This window comes from Sturnus vulgaris, chromosome Z (assembly GCF_052056855.1).
Source record: "Sturnus vulgaris isolate bStuVul1 chromosome Z, bStuVul1.hap1, whole genome shotgun sequence".
NCBI lineage: Eukaryota > Metazoa > Chordata > Aves > Passeriformes > Sturnidae > Sturnus > Sturnus vulgaris.
Window position 1 is genome coordinate 50,206,437 of NC_142283.1, and position 15,108 is coordinate 50,221,544.

The 15,108-nt window shown below is 37.0% G+C and overlaps 1 protein-coding gene across 13 annotated transcripts in view; it reads left to right on the forward strand.

The window, feature by feature from the left end:
* The first annotated feature begins 3,903 nt into the window (after positions 1-3,903).
* Positions 3,904-15,108, forward strand: part of MPDZ (multiple PDZ domain crumbs cell polarity complex component) — an 82,972-nt gene continuing 71,767 nt past the window's right edge. For 11 of the 13 annotated variants that reach the window (XM_088157333.1, XM_088157334.1, XM_088157335.1 and 8 more), the window contains exons 1-4: positions 3,904-3,975; positions 4,546-4,712; positions 12,854-13,075; positions 13,993-14,132. In XM_088157333.1, coding sequence (XP_088013459.1) covers positions 3,960-3,975; positions 4,546-4,712; positions 12,854-13,075; positions 13,993-14,132 — 545 coding nt within the window. In that variant the 5' untranslated portion in view covers positions 3,904-3,959. Of the gene's footprint in view, positions 3,976-4,529; positions 4,713-12,853; positions 13,076-13,992; positions 14,133-15,108 lie in introns of those variants that run through there. The other 2 variants (XM_088157345.1, XM_088157346.1) reach the window with 1 other exon arrangement.

Sequence of the window (15,108 nt, forward strand, 5' to 3'; positions counted from 1 at the left end):
TCAGAGCACTTCAAGTAATGCAGGAGCTATGGGGCAAAGCCTATTACTATGCTTTCTATCTTTGGCATTGCATGTTTCCTAATCCATGCTGTGAGCATTAGTTTCCAAGGTATTATCTAAAATGGCTTTATAAAATAGTAGATGGAGTATCTGTCAATAAAACAGCGTAGGTTTCCTTGTAGAAACTAAGTGATCAGTTGTGAAGGAATGATCAATGGAAATGGGTCATCTTTCTGTTTTAATGAATCTTTTGTCTGTTTAGCTAAATGCCTTCTGCAATTTTAGTGGAAAGGAGGTGATCAAATAAATTTAGGATTTAAAAAAAATTCTGCCACCTGTATATTCAGAACTGGACAGAAAGAAACCAGAGTTGCAACATGGCAGCTCTTTTCTGGCAACCACTGTTACCAAAGAAGAATGGCAATGGCAAACGTGTATATAATATATTTTTGTTCATTAGCATGAGAAGAATAAAATTTAGGAAATACAAGCTTGAAAGGGATCATCTTTAGTTTGTTCTTAGAGAGACTGTGGCATGTTTGTCACCATATACCGTAGACCTATCTAAAATTCCACGTGTTTTCTATTCTAATATTCTAAAATGGAAGGAAAAAGAGAAGATGATGAGGCTTGTTTTCTTCCCTTTTCTTTTCTTTTTGGTTTGTTTGACTGTTTGGTTTTTGTTTAAATCACAGCTTTCAGCTACCTGTGTCTTTAGAACTTGAAAATAGATTTACCTGCTATTTGCTTAACAGTATTTCTTTGATTTGCCGATAAAGTCTTAACTCAGATAGTCTGTGTTCTTATTACTGTGAAGAGATTAATGAACTTCAGCACTGAAATACAAAAATAGCTAAATCTGCTTTGAGCTAAGCTAGTAAGCTCTTTGAGGTGTGAAGATTGTTTTATCATGTATAGAAGAGCTGGTTTTGGCTTTGGGGTCCTGTGATACAGACTGCAAAATGAGAAAATCAGAACTAAACTTTCCACTGTGCACCTAGAAATCTACAATGCTTTATAAAAATATTCACTATGGCAGAATGAGGCCTTTCAACAAGTAATCGTGCATTCCACTCTACTGCTCACTAGCACATATTGCTAAAATACCTAGAAGCAAGCTGGTTTAAAGGCCAATGTGTCCTGCAGTGGGAGGTGGTGTTTATGGAGATGTCTTTAGTGCATTTTGGACAGGTGTGTGGTTGCTTCTCCAGTACTTCCACTATGTTAAGATGCCACTAAGCTGGTGCTGACAGATTCCACTTGTTAGCATGGATGTGGCAGAGCAGGAGCCGTCACGTGGCTTTTTGCCCCTTCAGAGTGCAGACGCAGCACACAGGGGTCCTCTTGGCCTGCTACATGTAGAGGTGTGCCTCAGTGCCTTGTGTATGCCTCAGAGGACGTGTCTGAGGAAAACGTTCTGGTGACATTTTTGGTCTTGCTCATGGTTATTGCTGCAGTCGACAGAAGCATTAAGCTGGCCAGCTGGGGAGGGATTCCCTGCTAATATAAACCCAAATAAGGAGAATAAACTGAGAGTTCAAAATGGATTTGCTGCTGCTAGACCAGACATAGCACTAGAGCAGTATTCAGTCCTCTCTCTAAAACATGACATAAATAGAAAGTAGGTAATGAGTGTCTTAGCAGAGCTAAGGGCTTCTTTTCATTCCAAATTACATGGCATAATATCAACCTATAGATATGTTTAGGACTTGTGTGTGCTTTTGGAATCTTCTGCTATAACTTATTAGAGTTCATGCCTTCAGGGTTGCATGAACACAGTGATGACCTTGGGTGCTGTCACTTGTAAAATTTGCCTTTCACAGCGCAAGAAGAATGAGATTTTAGTCAAATTGAGTCCTAAGGTAAAGCAATATCCAGCCGCTCCAAAAGATAAAGCATTTTACAGCTGCATCTCTTCTTGAGGTTCTTGCAGAACAGTAACCCTCTGTTTTTCCTGAGTAGTTTCATCTGTTGAATGTATGATGTTATGTGTTTGTGTGTATAGTGCTGTGATAAATGAAATGACTGAAAAATACTCCATTTCTAATATTTTGCACAGTTCTCTGGTTCCATCCACTGCATAGCCCCAAGAGTAGGTAATGAGAAAGGACTGGAACAGTGAAACAGGAATGAACAGCTTTGATTGGCATTTCCACTGAGGAAAATATCTACAAGCATAACACACATACCTCTGTTTTTAAATAGGGCTCTGAATAGAAGTGGTAGTAGTTTTTAATCTAGAAAAAAAAAACTATGGCTGATTAAGGTTTGGGGAAGTCAGATTCCTTCATAATGTTTAAATAATCTCATCCAGCCCTTCCTATGTAAAATAGACTTCATTTTGTCCTGTTTCTTAGAGTGACAAGGTGAAAATACAGGATATTTGGGTTGTTTTTCAGATCTGGTAATAACATGCTGCGATTTTTTCTTGCCAAATAAGACAAAAAATTCATTAAGGCTTATTTTTATTTAAAGACAATTTGGATCATGGAGTAACATTACTTTGACAAAGTCAGGTTTAAATATTTGAATATTGTATATTGTCCTAAAAAAGATGATGAGTGATTCTGTATCAAAGTATTGTCAAATTCAAATGCAATCTTCAGAGAGGTTGTAGACTCCCCATTCTTTTAGTGGGCTGGATTGGGCTCTGAATAGCAAGATCTAGTGAAAAGTTCTCTGGCCATGGAAGTAGGGTTGGAACTAGATGATCTTTAAGTCTCTTCCAACATAAACCATTCTGTGATTCTGTGAATAAAACTGATAGGAAGCTTCCGGTGTATTGAAACTAGGGAAGTCATATTGATGGAACTTGAAATCATTTTAAACCCATTTGGTTTACTTCTTCTGCACAAACTGCAAATAGTATAAGCTTGACAAAATGGTAAGGTTCTATAACTAATGATCCTGTTAGGCTGTCTTATCTAGTGATCTGTCAACATCATTCCTTTTCCTGTTTTTATCCAAAGACTCAAGAAAAAAATCACTTCTCCTGAGTGCTTAGTGATCACAGCTCTGCATGTTTTTAAGTTCTCCAGATTCAAGTGGCAGTGCTGTACTGAAGTGTTTTCCTACTGTAAAGAAAACAAAATCACTGTTATGAAAGATAAGATGAACAATTCATATACCTGCAATGATATTTGAGCTCCTCACTTCTCCTCAGCTATCCATCTCCATCAGACATGTTCTGTCACTGCAAATTTCTGAGCAATTGCACGTGTGCATTAAAAAGCCCCAAACAACCCCAGAGAACCAAACCAACAAAAAAGAATAAGCAAAGCAACTTCAGAATTTCTTTATCCCTGTAGAATTTTCTTCCTGGAAATCCACACTGATGGAAACACAGCTATCATCCAAGAGATAACTCAATTCCAATAGATGCTAATAGTAGAGTCTCTAGTGTGAGAGTCCTGCAAGCCTATAGCCTTGTGGTTTATATGATTCTTCTTTCTAAGGTGGCTGTAAAAAATGTGGTGTGGCTCATGCACCTGAAATTGTCAACACAGAGCTTGAAAACTGATCCCTCAGGGAATATCTTTTGTGAATCACTGAAAAGGAAAGCAATGAAACGATGTAAAATATCAGTGGCAGCTATGATTCACAGTGTCTGATTAAAGCAATGCGGAACATGTTGTGCAACAGTATGCAGACAGCAGCTTTGATATGGAAATGCAAATCTATTACAAAGTATATTCCTAAAGCAATTTTCAGAAAGGTTTTGAGCACCAAAGTGAGTCAAACTATGGTCACCTTTGACATTATTTTAATTATCTGTGGAGATATTTTTTGTGGATTGTTATTTTGCTGTTTATTGCTTTCAAAAGTTAAGATTTTTTTCTTCCCCTTCAGCGCTTAGTGTTTCTATAAATGTGACCCTTTTTTCTTCTTTCTGTTACTTTTCAGGGAAATATTTACTTGTCTCTTTCCAGTGTTGAAATAGAACCTGAGAAGCAGAAAACATGTTGGAAACAATTGGTAATTGCTTTGCATTTGTATCACAGTACTTTTGTGGCCAAATCAGGTGTGTGTGATAGATATGGGATATGGGTGTATACTGCTGAGAGACCTTTTGAAAAAAATTATCTACTGTGCTTAGAAATGTATGCTGTGTTTCGGTTTTTGTATTTGAAAATAAAAGTTGTATGATCATATGTTTAATGTGCTTAAATTTTTGCCTTGTCTTGATTTCATTGTTTTAATATTTTCTTGAATTAATAGTTTGCATGGAAAGGACAAATGTTTTCTGTTATGACTATTTATGCCACTATTTATTTACAGTGGACTGTAGCCACAGTTCCTGTAACTGAATTTCAATGAAGACTCATTCATTTTTGTAACCCATTTCTTGATGGGTAAAAATACAATTTTCGTTGGTTTATGCTTTGCCTCTGACTTTGTGCTTCATTAGATAGGGTGGGATTTTTGTTCAAAACAGAGCCATTCAAGTTCTTAGTAGTTTGAGCAGTAAAAAGAGTTATATTTAAACCTGTTGCCTTGTGTGGCTGTTTCTAGACTGCTACTGACTAGAAATGATTATTGCTACAGATACACATCGGGCCCTCCAGGCCATGGAACGCTTACAGGCAAAACTTCGGGATCGAGGTGACGTTGCAAATGAAGAGAAACTGAACCTATTAAAATCAGTGCTGCAGAGTCCTCTCTTTAATCAAATTCTGAGCCTTCAGACTTCTGTTCAACAACTGAGAGATCAGGTAGGAAAAGCAGTCTTGCTAAGTGCAAGGGGAAATTTGCCAAGGTAATGCAAAGATGTGTGTGTTTCTGCTTGTTGAACAGTGAAATAGCTTAAACTAAACATCTGATCCAAAGGTTCAGGGACATACCCCACTGACTTTTCAGGGCTTTGTTGAGGCCGTATTTTGTGTATGTGATTTTTATGTATATGCTCATTACTTAAAATGTGCAGGGTAGGGAAATGGTGGTATGGGTGGGGGTTAACATAAAGCTTTCTTTCTCTGCTCTTCAAAAGGAACATGTTTTCTATGAGGTCTTGGACTTATTTCGTAGGAGCCTTTTATTGCTCTTTTGTGTCTTACCCTGCTAAAACGAGGATGTAGAGGAAAGCTGTGGAATAGTTGACTTCAGAAGGATATGAAGATCTACTTTGTACTTTGTATGGGAATAAAAGATCAAAGAGAAGCCAGAGCTCCTGCCTCCTTTTTGCTTTCAGGGTGTTAAGTATTAATTTTCTGCATGTTTTCAATGCTTGAGAAAAGGGTCAGCAACTTGGCTATATTGACTTTTTTTGTTGCTATAATTTCTTGTCAGCAGAATATAGAAGGTAGTTCAGTAACTGAATCAGGGCTAAACCATGTATCTGGCTTTACAAATTGTTGTTCCTGTTGATTCCTGCAAGATGGCAAGCTCTGTTCTGGTATGCAGAATTGCTGAAGTGGGAGGGAGCAGACTCTGCACATGGACCTTATTGTCAGTGTGGAGCCCCATCTGGTCTTTCACCAGACTGATGAGGATTCCTGACAATCCTCACAGTACTTCAGCTGTGTAGCAGAAGAATGCACTGTGGCCTTTTATTGCTTAACTTGTGGATCATCTTGATGCTATTTTGCACAGGCAAGAAATAAATTATACTGTATTCATCATGATGATTTTCAGATTTTGTCAGTTTAGTATTTAGAGACTTGATGACAATGGAGTAATTTTTAGAAATCTCAAGAAAAAAAACTGTCCTGAGGGTTTGTTTGCGCTGCTATTTGAAAATGAGAATTTAACAGTGACATCCAGAAATTACGCGAATAGGGTGAAGACCCTGGGAACATGTAGTGAGAAATAAAAGTATGCCTGAAATGTTAATAGAAGTTTGGTAAAATAGCAAATTAAATTTTCACTTCTGGACATTAGCTGTGAAGTTAAAGGATAGCTATCTTTTTAAATACACTTGCCTAAATTAGAAAATGAAGCAGGAGATACTAGGATTGGTAATTTAAGGCATGTATTTTTTAAAAAGCAAAGAATAACTTCACTTCCTGTCCTGACTCTGCAGGTTTATCTGTGAGGTAACTTTTGGGATCTATGCATATTGCATGGTATATACACCCTGTCTAGTTGACAGGGGAGCTATTTGAATATGAATTCCCTCTTTTATGTGTGCTTATATGAAGACTTACACATGTCAATATATGCTTTCAGCATTCTTAGATTTGGATTTGTGTCAGTTCTTCATCCTGTACTTTTTCTGCAGAATTTCTTCTCTACAGTATAACGTGAGATTATTTGGTTTTAGTCTGTGCTATTTAAATATTTACAAAGCATACTGAAACAGGACAAAGAATTAAAGCATGAAATAGACAGTTATATTAAAAAACCTTGTCTTTTCAAAGACTCACTTTTGAGGACACCCTTCAAGGACACCCTTTTTACAACTGTGGGAGTACTGTGCTCTTGAAGCTTTTAAGGTACAGGATGAAAACTGCAAAGCATGTAAGTAGTGACCAGGTTTTTTGACCAGGCCATGCCAGACTAAAGAGACAAGTTGTGTCCCAACAGTTGCAGTCAGAGCTGTGTTTGAGACAGGAGGAAAAACGGTGCTGAGTTGTGCAATGACAAAGTCTTGCAGTTATTACCCACTGGAGACCAAGATGGCTAATTTTTTAATATTTGATGATGAGCTGCAGTGACAGTTGAATGGGGATTTGATTCTTTTTGAGGTGAAGTGTAATAGTCTGTTTAACAGCTCCTGTGTTTTTAATGAGTTTTTAAAGAGCTACAAGACTACTGCAAAATTCTTGGGGAGGTCACCTTTCAGGACAGTGTAGTTTGAAAATGGGGATGGGAGCGGAGAAGCCAGAATGGCAGTTTACTTTGCAAGTCAAACGGATTCCGTGCAAGTGTCCCAGCAGAAGTTGATCAACCAGTGAGACTTCATTGCAGGCCTTTAGGGTCGTCAATAAATTTCAAGGTAAGGATGTATTCCTTACATGAAACACTATGTCTGGAAAGCATAGAAATGATAGTGAAAAGTCCTGCCCTCTATTTGTGCAGTGTGTGTGCTGACTGGTATGTTGTTTTATCTTGAAGCATGGTGCTAAAGTCAGCAAATCTGATGCCTTGGTTCTTATTAGTAGGCTTTAAAGTTGTGGGGTATTTTTTTTTCTTAAATGAGCAACCAGGATTTGTTTGTACTGCAAAAATGTCACTGTGAAGTTAACTGAAGAGAAGTCTCGGCACAGCAAAGCAATGTTTTTTTGTGAGAGACTTCGCAAGTCTCTTGAGCTGGGGAGCGCTGAAGGAACCAGTTTTTTTCTTGTCTCTGTCCTTTTTCTTCAGTTAATGCTTGTTTTCTCAAGTTGAAGAGCAGTCTTGTTGTTGGAAGATAAGGCAGAGATGGAGAAGAAAAATAGAGATTGTGGCGGTTTTAAATAGCTTAATAATATTTTATTTTCTTTATAAATTATTCAAAGAAAATGATCAGACCATGCTAGAATTTCTGAGCTGCTTCTCTGCCATTCCTTTTTGTCTCTCAGTTGTTTACCTCCTCCTCCACACCTCAGCCTGCCTTCTTTCCACTCAGAACTCTGCAAGAAGAAAATACCTGGTGGTTGGCTCAAATGGCAGGGCTGCAGTTCTCAGTTTTGGGGGGTTTTATATTTGGTGGTTTGTTTTGTTTGGTTGTTTTTTTTTGGTTTTTTATTTTTGTTGTTGTTTTGTTTGTTTTTTGTTTTTTTACTTGTGAGTTTGACCATGGTTTTTCCTTCACAGTGTAGTGGTGGGTAGGAACTGGATGTCAGTGCAAGAGAGGATTTAGGGAAGAAGTGAGAAGCTGTCTTTTCATATTGCCTGTGAACACTTAACAGTGTTAAGTTAACTCTATTTTGCACAACTAGAGATGTTTAATTCATGTTTTGGGCCCCTTTTGGCAACAATAATGTTTGCTCTTTTAAATGAAGTAATCACAAAGAAATGCTAATTTGGGATCTGCTTCATCTACTTTGAAGTCATACAGGTGCAGCCAGCAGAGTGGTGCTGGTGCCAGTTCCTGTTCCTGGGAGCTCAGGGCCTTTCCCGGCTGTTGTGCTTGCATGTTCTCTGGCTTGTGCTTCTCACGTCAGTGTGATTACTGTCGCAGCTGGCCTTTTTGCTACTCAGGAATCTTGCAATCAGACTTGTGCTTCTTGGGGTGTCCAGAGCTTCTCCTTCAGTGGCTGGAGTGCAGAAATACTGAAAATTTATTTTTGCCTAAGTTGAGACCTAGCAATGTTGACAGCATTGCTTTAAGTGCTGATACAGTGCAGACATGGCTTGTGTTGCTTTTTTGTTAAAAAAGTATTTTGAGCTACTGCATGTAAGCACTGCTTGATTGTATTTAGTGTCTATCTATGTGACTAAAATTTTGTCATACTAAGTGCTATTTATGCATTTTTCTTTTTATCTTATCAAGTTATGTTCACATTGGAGACGTTTATACCATAAGGAGAAAGCCAATCAAGGAAAAATAGCATAAGCAAGCTTATAAAGCAAATCTGTAATGTTTCATACTGTAATTATGCAGTCACAGTGCTATAAAGCTACTTACTTAAAATGGAATTATGGCGATTGTATTACTGCAAGGTAGTGCAATTTATAAGTTATGAAAAATATTTAATATTAAGATTTACACTTGTGGTGTATTGCTCCCCTGGAATCACCTATACGTCTGTGGTCAGCAAGAATATATAGCAGCTACTCTTTACTTTTTAATGCTATAAGCCTGGATTTTGGGGGGCGCATGGAAAAGAGTGGTCATCACATTTCTGCTTATAATTTATCTCGGAATTCTGAACTTCTACCTTAAGTACTACTGTAAATGCCACCATAAATGTTTTTATAGTTTTTAAGGTGTAACCATGTCTGTTTCAGAAGAGGAGATGTGAAATGTGAGGTTTTTGCACACACACATAGACAAAACTTTATTCTCTTAACAGTCTAACTTTTTTTGAGGTTTTTTTTCTTGGGGTTTCAGAGGTCAGATGGCATTTTATGTGAGGCTGGCTTCATGCACTGAGCACATCCTCCATTAAACATGAGCTGTGTTTGTTTAAAAAAGGTGTGGTGGAAATGAGATGTTGCTGTCAGTTGCTCTTGATGTTACTGTTCAATACTGTTTTGTAGCTGTGCTGTTGTACTGAAATTTTGAGAAGCTTTTAAATTTCTAGGTTAGCTAGTGGGAATTGGAAGGTTATTGTTTACTTTTCCTGCAATGTATGTAGTATGCAAGACTTCTGTGCTTTAACCATCACACAAATAAATATAATCCAGTGTTTTCAGAATAGTGAAGTTGTTATTGTTGTATATTAGGAAAACATTAACAACTTCCATCTTTTGCTTTGAAAGGCAGAAGGAATGGGAGAAGTCAATTCTGATATGTCTGCAGTAATGTCCCAGCTCACAAAAGTATGGAGAAGGGATGAAATTTCAAACGGAAGAGTGGTCACTATATTGCCTGTTTGAACAGGACTTGGTCAGTGAAAACATACAATGTAAAAACTAAAAAAATGAATTGGCCTATAACTATTTCTATTTCAGCAAGAGAATGTGCAAAGTCTGTAGCGGGGAGAAAACCATAATTTCCTAAGGACATTGCCTTCTCTTTTTGAAGAAGTCCTTCAAACTTGAGTAGGAAAAGCCTGGTGATACTGGGCAGCTGTTCAGGTGGAAGTTAAAATGCCCATAATGGGTACTCTGCTCTTAGAACATTGCAAACAGTGCAGTGAGCTGACTAAAGCAATCAATCCACTGTTCAGTAGTACTAGGAGGACATACTTAAATCATAGTACAAGATTGAGTGGTCCAAGGAGTATTTTGGATTCAGATTAGGAATGTAATACTATTCATAAGGGCAATATGTCGTATTCTAAAACCTTTTTTTTGACTTGTAGTTCCATTTCTTCTTTGGTGATTATGCATACAGAAAGTATTTTATTGTATACTAGAGAAACACAGTATCATAATGCAAATACTATTTATAACTTTCATACTATTGTAAAACTGCCATAATTTTAATAACTGTGGCTTGATGTAGGTTTTTGTGCGTGATTTTCCTAGTGCAACTTCCTCTCTACACATTTGTGTGCAAAGAAGTACTCTACATACACAAAAGACATGGGCTTTTTATGCAGAGAGGGGTTTCACAAACTGGGATTGTCTCTGTGATAGCTGTCTGAAACACTGTGTGCTGACATGGAATAAATTTAAAGCAGTGGGCTCTCAGCTACAGTCAGTTTCTGTGACATAAATTTCTGTTTCTCTCCTTTTTTGCCTGCATGGCTTGTTCTTTGTAAAGTAGAAGGTGTTCTAGCTTTCTCTATGTGGTCTCAAATTTTGCTTTTAGCATTATTATAAAATTTTCCTTCTTTTCCCTTTTTTTGTCTTAGAAATTACTACACACTCTGCTCAGAGTGGGGAATTCACACACTGTTGGGTTTTATAAGGCTATCAGTAATACCAATGACTCTTCCCTTCTGCCACCCTGAAACATGAAACATCCGGAAACTCCTACCACAGTAAAAGGCCCCCAGGACAGAATAATGCAGTTACAATGGTACTAAATGAAATTGCAGACATTTAATGTATTTTTCTCTAGGTGTAATCATACTGATTGAAGTCATTACCATTCTCGGCTGCTGAGCCTGACTCACTTTGTTTGAAGTTACCACTCCAAAAGCTGCAACAAAGTAGTTTTGTGAGCTCTCACTGATTGATATTGGATGAAATTAGTTGGTTTTACTCGTACTATTCTGTTCTTTGTTTAGTCTGACTTTACTGGCTTTGCCAGAGCCGGTGATTAGTTCTCTAGGGACTGCTTTGAAAAGGGAACTCAGTGCTGTTTTCTGCAATGAGCACTGCAATTTAGAAAATGAACTTGAATCTATTACTTAATGACATTTGTGATATCAGACCCGTATACTGTGGCCTTTGGGTGCACATGAAAGGTAGTTCAAATATGCGTCTCATATAACTCTTAGGCTGCTTCATATTGCTGTAGAAATATAAAAATACTTTAGTAGAACCAGTTAAGAATGGTTAATTGTAGTAATGTTAGATACTCCTAGGATTAATGATTTCACCAATGACCATTTTTTGTGGGAAGAAGCATAACAACATGTTCTATAGGAAGATTTGAAGGTGGAGGGGAATAAAAAATGAAGCACATAATTGACCAAGTTCAGTTACACAGTTTTATACATTGAAATGGACAATATTGGGAAGGTGGAATTGAATTAACCTATTATATGGCCTTATGCAGGTAAGTATGTCATAGATTTTACTAGTTTTGAATCCATTCATATAATGTAAAGGGAAGTCTTATATTCTCAGAAGGGTAGAATTTGGTTACATCTTTAGTGTTGTTGCATGTAATGAAGTGTGAAACAAGGCTTGTCTGCATATGCCTTACAAGCTTGCCAACATGAATGTATATGGTTAAAGTGCATATGTGCACACTTTAGGCGTTACAACTTGTTTGAAACATAACCCAAATGATTCCTCACATTGAATATAATCAATGGGATATAAAAATCACTAAGTTCTAAACATCCACATTTTCTTCTTTACAGATTTTTGTGTCAGAGCAGGCTTAGAAATGCCGTTGAGAGCTTTTCTTTTTAATGCTGCCTTGTGGTATTTTTTCTTTAACTTGAGGGCCTTCCCAGCCACATAAATTGTTCAACAAGCTACGTTTGTTTTATTGCATTTTCCAAACACACTCGGATGAGATGGAATTGTTTGGTGGAGAACAATATTGACCTTTTAATGACTGGACTGTTGTAGGACTGATATGATAAACCTAATAGACGTAACATGCTTGAACAATTGAGACTGGTGCAGTAGACATTTTAGAATATATCTACTGTTTTGAAATTTTTATTGATATTTGAAGTTTAAAATATGACTTTAAGGAAGGGAACCTTGGGTTTCTGTATTGTGATGCAGAATGCTAGAAAGTGCGCATTGTAAAATTATGGAAAGTGTTTGAAATTGCAATATAATAGTTAGTGAGCCAGGCAAGTAGGAAGCACATTTGTCTAGTGTAAAGCAGTATCAATTGATAGTCAAGGGACAAAAGACAAATGAGGGTTTCTGCTTCACCTGAATTTTATATCACCAAAAGCCATTTATTAGATTGGTTGGCACAGATCTGCTTGAAAAGAGGTGATTTACTACGGCTGTGCAAAACAGGGAATTTTCTTATTTTCTTTCCTCTTCTAAGAAAATTGGATTGTAAAGTCTGTCTGTGTAAATAATTAGTAATTTCAGATCAGCCTGGTGGTTTTAGACTTGTTCAGTAATCTTGTATTTAATCCTAGCTCATGTAGATATTCACATTGGTAGCTGTAGTCCAGAGTGTTGTGGAAACCCTGACCAGTGAAATTTGTTCTCTATATAGCTGTGAGATTTACTTATTTTTTTCATCAATATGGGCATACTTCTTTTTTTTTTTAATTGTAAAGTAACTGTTAACATTTTTTTGGTTTTTGTTTGCTTGCTTTTTGTTTGTTTGTTTTTTTCCATAAATACTGATACTGTAGAAAAAAATAGTTCTTGTTTACCTCTAACACAGTGATGGAATACTTCAAGATGCTATGGTGATGGGAACAAATCACTTTTAGACAGAGTATGGAAAATAATTTTAGGGTCTAATGAATTTCTTTTCTGTTTATGCTTGTAGTTCGCAACTTTACATTGGGTATAAATATTGAAGGTAATTTTTCTCCTTAAAATGTCTGCATAAAATTGAAATTTCAAGTACTTCTAATGATCAGTTGGCTTATGATAATGTTCTTACCTAACGAGAAGATTTCTGCTCTGTCTATAAATCCGTGTTGCCTTCAATCTTTTACAGGTGAATATTACACCTTCCATACATTCCAGTGGTGAATTCCCTCAGCTTCTCCATCATGGTGTGAACGTGGGGTCCTTGCCACTTAATGAGTCGTATTTGTTGGCTCAGCAGAATGGCAGCCCAGCTAATGCGTTAGAAGCATCAATGAGATCAATTACTCCTCAGATTAATGGGAAATTCTCTAGTGATGACTTTGAGCAGCTAATCAGAAACATGTCCCAGGTAACCCTATCATATAATAACCACAAAATATGCATTACTGATTATATGAAGATTAGGATACATGTACATTTATTTAAAAGCAATTGAGTTACTACACAAGCCACTGTACCACTTACTGTATAAGATAAAAGTAACCTTTTAGTTTGAGAAACAATTAGTAAATGAGGAAGCTGTTGAAAACTAGCCCTGACGCAGTCACTCAGGAGTTACTGTCCTTAGCTGACCAGTGTGTGTATTAAAGATCAGCATGCCATTATTTTTCCATGCTCATTGTAGAACTGCTGCTCTATGCATGAGGGAGATACTTTGTCAGAGCATGCTCTTATATGCATAATTAATGAAAGCTAGTTCTATGACTTTCTTTGACCTTGCTGTGCATTGTTCTGTAATCTTACTAATTTGCTGTAGTAGGCAGAAATGGTACATGAGTCTCTTCAGTGGCTGGAGCTGAGAATGCCCAGCCATATATTCTAGAGTTTATCTATTCAAGGAGAAGTCTAATGGTGTTCAGGAGAGTGTTTTTGCATAGTCCAACTTTCGTTTGTATTTCTGTAATTTGTCCTCTTTTTCTGGTTTTGATTGAAAGTTGTCCTATACCCTCTAAAATAGATATATATAATATAGTCATTACTAAACCAAAACTCAGTATATTTATCTTTTGTTTCCTGATTTCCTCTTCTGGGGTGCAATAATATTTATTTCTCAAATATTTTCTGTATGAGAGCAGAAAATTGGAAATGAAAAACCATGTTTTAGTTATTAGCTTGTATAATCTTGCCCAGCTATAGTTGTCATTAGAAGTTAATTTCTAAGTTGTTTGCCACATTTTTTATTGCTGTTTTCCAACATTTTTAACCTCTGTTAATTTTTAATCTTTTAATTTGTGTACCCTTTTTTTTTTAACTTCTGCTGACCAGGGTCGTCTTGTTGAGACAATTGACCTTGTTAAACCTCTAAGTGGTGGTCTGGGCTTCAGTGTTGTGGGACTCAAGAGTGAAAACAGGGGAGAACTAGGAATATTTGTACAAGAAATCCAGGAGGGAAGTGTGGCACACAGGTAATACTATTACTGAATACTATACCAAATGTTAATGTGACACTGCAGTGCGGTTGTGTTAGTGCTGTTATTTTTGTGGTACAAGAGCATGTTTCTCTCTTCATATTCTGAGCATCATTGCAGATGCAAAATTACCTGCCGCAATTTATGTAATGTTGGAACAGGCATCATATGAACTGTTTTTAATTTATAGAAACTACAAATGTCATTTCCCTGGAGTTTTTAAATAGCGAAAAAGAGGAAGCTACTGTTCTGTGTCATGTCTTTTAAGGCTGAAATATATGTTTTGCCGTTGTTGAATGTACTGAAGAAGAATTTGATGCAAAAAAGTCAGCTGTGTCTGGCAGTGTTGTTAGGCAGAGTGCCATTGAGCAGGTGTGAAACCCACATTTGAAGTCAAGCAAGTCTTGACCTAAAGTCAGGGATATTCGCAGAGGTACTCAGCTGGTATTAGAGAGCTCAGCAGTAATAATAGCTTGCTGAAAAGTATGCTTTAGACTTAAACTCGGATTCCACAACTAATGTTGAGACATGTGCCTGAGGGAGTGGACAAACTCAGTGATAAATGACACTAATTCACTGCACACTGGTTAGGTGTGTCACTGCTCAGGATCCTCACCCAAGCTGCTTTGTGGTGTACCCCGTATGTTGTGTGGAGAGGCTGGGTCTTGTTGGTGCTGTTTCTCACTGTGCTTTAGGGAGATACTTTTGGATTATTTGTGATCTGAACATTGTAAGTCTAAGAAGAGCATGGGCAAGAGAGACAAGAACATGGTATACAAAGTTAATTGTTGTTATTCAGTTACAAAGTGTAGCATGCTTGATATCTCTACAATATTTTTAATCTGCCTAATTTCCACTTAATCTTTTGTTTGTTTTTGTTTTGGTTTACGTGAGGGATTATTTTTTGCTTGTTTCCTTCTCATTTGACAGGTATTTACTTTTACTATGCTTACTGCTTGGAGGTGAGACCTAT